This window comes from Petaurus breviceps, unplaced genomic scaffold (genome assembly GCF_028583685.1).
Source record: "Petaurus breviceps papuanus isolate PSGF00001 unplaced genomic scaffold, PetGlider_PUasm1.0 138, whole genome shotgun sequence".
NCBI classification, from domain to species: domain Eukaryota; kingdom Metazoa; phylum Chordata; class Mammalia; order Diprotodontia; family Petauridae; genus Petaurus; species Petaurus breviceps.
This window is the reverse complement of record NW_027185694.1, coordinates 18737286-18743285: the sequence shown is the minus strand read 5'-3', so window position 1 is coordinate 18743285 and position 6000 is coordinate 18737286. Positions and strand designations below refer to the sequence as shown.

Here is a 6000-nt window from a genome sequence, read left to right as displayed (position 1 = left end):
GAAGGGATTGGATTACATGACTTGAAAGATCTCTTTCATTTCCAAATCTGGGCCCCTAGGTAGTGCAGTAGATATAGCCCTGAATTTGGAAATGGGAAGACTCATCTTCATGAGTTCAAATCCAGCCTCTGATACTTACTAGCTGTGTGACCCCTGCATAAGACACTTCACTTTGTTTGCCTTAGTTTTCTCATCTATAAAATGAGCTGGAGAAGGAAATGACAAACCACTCCAGTATCTCTGCCAAGAAAACCCCAAAATGGGATTACAGAGGGTTGGATACGACTGAACAACAAATGTCCAAATCTGTGACCCTGTGTTTCTAATATTTTTTCATAAAAGATTAAGTACTTTCAAGTAAGGAGCTGATTAGATGATTTCTTTTTTTTTTTGATTAGATGATTTCTAAAGGTCCCTTAGGATTTTATGAACTTCAGATGTCAATTAACTTTTTATCTCTGATCACTTAAATATCAACAACACCATCAAAAATATTGTCATAGTTAACTTTTTAAAAATAATAAAAATGATAACAATGTCTCAACATATTTCCTTAAAACAACCTGCACTATTCCTGCTGATGGCATAGGGAAAATGGTGCCAAAAAACCTATGCCACCAGTTCAAATATTTTTGGAAATATTATTTCCACATTTAATAACACAATTATCCTTATGAACAATGAAATTAACATAATACATTGCTAAATACCTTACAGGGCTTTTTTTTTCAATTTACCAGAAGAAAGATGCTTCTAGAGGTTGCATCCTAGGCAACAGATAGCAATGTCTGGTTACTCTCAAACACAAGCTATGATTTAGCACAAGCTATGATTACCACAGCTGGTTAAGGAGGCCATCCTTACAATGAGTAAATGTTCATTTTTTTGGATGAGAAAAATAGGATTCTCAGCTATTATTAATGTCCAACTTCCACTGTTCTCTAATCAAGTGGAGGATTAAGTACTCACTGAGTATGCAAATTAGCCATATTAGATGGAATAATTTATATCCTAATTGGTCCACTATGATCAACTCCTAGAGATCACTCTGTGTTTGACTTCTCAGCTCACTTTTAGGTTTTCTCCTCTTTTAATCATGCTGATCAGACACCCTGATCAAGCTCCCCAATTCATGCTTCAATTTCCTCAATGCACAGAGATCCTTTGTATAGTTCCTTAGCTCATATTCTCTGAGTGAAGCATCACCTTCATAGCAGAAGTGCTGTTCTGTTGCAGACAGAAAGGATGACCCTTCAAAAGACTCCATCTTTCACTGGCCAAAGACCTTAGAACTTGTTCAAGGAGTACTCTCCCTGGTCAATTACCGTTACTAAGGAAAACTGTCACAGGTCTTTCTCTTTCTGTTTAAACAAACTGCTAACATAAATCTGCAAGTATCTTTTCCCAACTGGGATACTCCCCACCTGCCAGGAGTGAGGAGCTTCCTTTTCTCTGATCCAGATACCTGATCTAGGTAGGTACATACCCTCTTGACCCAGGAAAGACTAAGACTATTGAGGGTCCCTCTTCACTAGAAAAAAATGTGGCTAGAGAATTCATCCCTTATGGGTATACTCAAATGTAGCACTAGGTAATCCCAAATAAGATTTGTCATGCTACAGTTTCCATTCTTTACCTAATAGAGATGATGAGGGAGAACACTTCCAATAGAATGGCAATGATGAAAATCACAACTGCAGCGGGTGGGGGAGGGGCAGAAGCCATCCCATGTTTTAGGAAGCAGGTGATGGACAGAATGAGGAAAACTGTTGTTGACAAAAACACATCCAGGAGAGAACTGAAGGTAGCACTGGCAAATGTCTTCACAGGAGAATTTTTTATAACCTGTTTTGAATGTGGGAAAGAAAAAGGAAAAGAATGAATAGATCTTACATTCCAATTCACTCCAATTCAACAAGTATTTATTAAGTACCTACTATATACCAAAAAATGAAATGGCCCTTATGCTTAGAAGCTTATATTCTGCTGGAGAAACACAACAGATATGCAGATAAAGAAATAGGAAATAGGGACAGCTAGGTGGAGCAGTGAATAGAACACTGGCCCTGGAGTCTGGAGGACCTGAGTTCAAATCCGACCTCAGACACTTAACACTTACTAGCCATGTGACTTTGGGCAAGTCACTTAATCCCAATTACCCTGCCTTCCCACTCGAAAAAGCAAAAAAAAAAAAAGAAATACAAAATATACACATAGTAAATATAAAGTAATTTTGGAGGGGTACGGGGTATTAACAACTAGAAATGGATCAGAAAAGGCCTTTTGTAGGGGGCAGTACTTATGCTAGCCTTACAGGAGATAGACAATTAGAAGGCAAAGTTGAGAAAGGAGAAGATTCCAGGAATAGGGGATAGTTTATGCAAAGGCATGGTACCAGGAAGTAAAATACCAATTTTAGGAAACAGCAAGCAGTAGGTCAGTTAGGCTGAAGTGAATGATGGGAAATAATATAAAATCAGTCTAGAAAGATAAGTTCAAGTTAGAGTGTGAAAGGCTTTAAATACCAAACTGAGCGGTGTTTATATTTTTATCCTACAGGTAATAAGGAACTACTGAGCAAGGGAACAACACAGTTAAGGGCCATACTTCGGAATACTAATATTGGCAGCAGTGTTGCGGATGAATTGGAAAGAGGAGAGGCTAGAGGCAAAGAGACCAATCAGGAAATCATTTCAATAGTACAGGCCAGAAGTTATGAGGGCTCAAACTAGGCTGGGGGGCTAGCCATGTAAATGGAAAGAAAGGGACAGATGACAAACAACACTTGGCAACTAATTGGCTATAGCAGAGGGAACTGAAGGAGAATAAAGAGTCAAGGATAACTATAAGGCTTCAACTAGCAGAACAGAGGCTATTGGAAGGATGGTGGTAGCCTATATATAAAATAGGAAGTCAGGAAGAGGAATAGGTTTTGGGGAGAAAGTAATGAGTTTAATTTTAGACATGCTGCATTTGAGATGCCTATGGAACATGCATGTGGAACTGTCCAACGGGCAAATTGTTAGTATGGGACCATAGTTCAAGAGAAAAATAAGGCCTCTATGTGTGTGTGTGTGTGTGTGTGTGTGTGTATAAATCTGGCAATCACATGCATAGAGAAGCTTATTAAACCTATGGAAGCTGATGTAATTACTGAGAGAGAACATAAAGAGAGAAGATCAGACCTAAATACTGTTAGAAGAATATACTGCCAATAGTTTAGCTACACCCCAAAATGAGATCTCTTTGGAGGCAAAGAAAAAATATGTGTTGAAAAAAAATACTGATTTTTATTTATGCCCAGATTTTTTGAAAAGGGGATTTGTGGGAAAAACAGCAATCTATATTTAGAACAGTATGGTACATTACATTAATTATATTACACATTACCTGTTAGTTCATTAAAATAAAATATCAACTTTTATAATCAATAAGTTTTTCACAAATATACTCAAGTCATAGGAGAGCACTGATCACTAGAGCTAGAACAGACTTCACAGACCAGACAGTCCAGTCTTTATTTTATAGAGCTGGAAAATGTAGCTCAGAGTCAATAGCAAGACTCAAACTAGAACCCATGTCTCTTAATTCCTAGTGTCGCGTTCTTTTTCCTAAAATCTCCTCTTTTTGCAGAATTTACAATTTGTCTTAAAATGCCACTAGTGAGAAATATTAATTGTAAGCATCTCACTGACCAAAAGAAATCCTGACTAGAATCACTGAAATTCAGAACCTGAATGAATCTTAAAGCTCATGTCTTCAGAGAATAACAAAATGTTAAAGCTGTTAAGAACCCTAGAGATTATCCAGTCCAATCCCTTGCTTTAATAGATGAGGAAATTGTACCATCTCCTTAAATGAAAAAACAAGTAAATAAGCTGTATTTGAAAAGGCAGTTACACTGAAGTATTATACAATGCATGTACAATGTGTCATTGATTCCCAATTCACAGGTTTGTATTTGTGAAAGTTGAATCTATAGTTACTAAAGCATTGCTCAGACTATAACATATACACTTTGGGTAGCACAGGACAGTCACTAGTACTTATAAGATTCTGCAAGAGGTAAAAGATGAACTAAGAACATTATGTTCTTTGGAACATATGTAGAAACCAAAATTTTGACACAGGTGTTTCTCTTTGGGTGAGTATCATTTTGGCAAGCAAAAAAATTTAATGACTTGCCTGAAGTTAAAAATTAAGTCCCAGGCAGTCAGAATTTGAACCTAGGCTTTTTTGTTTACAAATCTAGTCCTAATTATATATATATATATATATATATATATATATATATGTATGTATATATGTATATGTATATATATACACACACACATATATACACACACACACACATACAGCTGCATATATATGCACAACTATATACACAAAGACACATCTTTTAAAAACATATATAAAACAATGAAGTTATGTGGAATTTTCTGGGCTCAAGACGCATGAAACTAAAATACTGTCTTGGAATTCCCTGAACCTCCAGAGACTGGCCTAAACACAAATCAGGCCATTCTATAAGTCCTAGGCAGCCCAGGGTATCTCATGGCTGAGGTATTCTGTTGGAACAGACACAGAGCAACAGATACCTAAAAGGTCTACTACTTCATTGATGTATGTTCATTGGCTATCTATAGCAATGGCATCCAAAGGGCACTAAAATGTTATTTTTTAAAAAAATCCTAATCAGCTCAAATGATGCAGTTTCTTGGTTTTGTGATTTCTTGACATGATTGTACTACGTCTCCAGGCTCATCCCACTGAGGGAAGAATGAAAATGAGCTCACTACTTAGTATTACAAAAATTAGATAATAATAAACAGGAGAGTAGGTAGATTGTTAAACAAAGAATTTTGTTTCTTATTCAGCTTACTTAGTTTGCTTCTTTGTCAAAATCCAGGTTGAATTACTATAATTCAGTTTATTTTGACAAACTGTTATTAAGATAAGGCACTTTCATGGGGAAGGGAATATAGGGATAAAATGTGAATATATTATACAAGTTAAAACACTTTTATTTATTCATCTATCTTTTTGTATAAATTATTTATTCAGGATCAATCAATTAGGGAGAATGGTCCTGATATGACAGGGCTCCAGGCTATAAAAAGACTTCTCAAAAAGGCAGGTGCCCATCCTGCACCTGTCAATTTAGTCCATGAGATAAGGCGCATTCTATAACATCGACCCAATTCTCTCAACATTAGACACAAAGCAAGTGTCTTATCTTGAATTCTATCCTTATCCTTTTGCCCCTCCAACAAAAAAATAACCCTCTTCTCTAGAATGACTATGTCCTCAAATGTTATTCTGCAGGGCCCCATAACTAGGATATTGCTCTGTGGAATTCCCTCCACATGTCTTTTTTAAACTGACTTGCTTATGCATCAGATTTTTCAATAGGTTATACTTTCTACGTACTCTACTTCCACATTTTCAGATGAATGAGTAAAATAATGTAAATGTGATTTTAATGTAATATTTATACTGAAAAACAAATTTTCTTCACATTTAGTTACATGATTGACTCTTATTTTCCTCTTGAAGAATACCTCCAGAGGGTATGAAACAAAAATCCCCATTAAATTGTGATTTAACTAAATTTCACTGTGGGATATTTAAGCTCATAGTATAATGCTAACATGAACTCAATTTCAAGCTAAAACTAATAATAGGGGGAAAGGGGCATACTGGAATTTTGTTTGTATATTATTTTAAATAAATATGCTACTGGTTAGGTTTTTAGAAATCTTCCATGGTGTGATACATAGGGACCTGGATTAGAGTCAAAAACTTTAATTCTGGTTCTTGCTCTGCCTCTTAATAGGTGAATGACATTAGGAAAGTAACACACTATCTTTGAGCTTCATTTTCCTCATATGTAAAATGGGGATAAGATACTGCCAAAGACGGCCTGGGTTGCAGACAGACTAAGGCCAGAGAGTTGCCCAAAATGGAACTGAGGCCCAGAGTAGGGATTGGAGTTGACTG

At 36.2% G+C, this 6000-nt stretch overlaps 1 protein-coding gene across 2 annotated transcripts in view; it reads right to left on the bottom strand.

Moving 5' to 3' along the window:
• ADCY9 (adenylate cyclase 9) overlaps positions 1-6000 on the bottom strand; it is a 199704-nt gene that overhangs the window by 50392 nt on the left and 143312 nt on the right. For both annotated transcript variants that reach the window (XM_069106579.1, XM_069106582.1), the window contains exon 6: positions 1637-1845. In XM_069106579.1, the coding sequence (XP_068962680.1) occupies positions 1637-1845 (209 nt within the window). The remainder of the gene's footprint in view (positions 1-1636; positions 1846-6000) is intronic.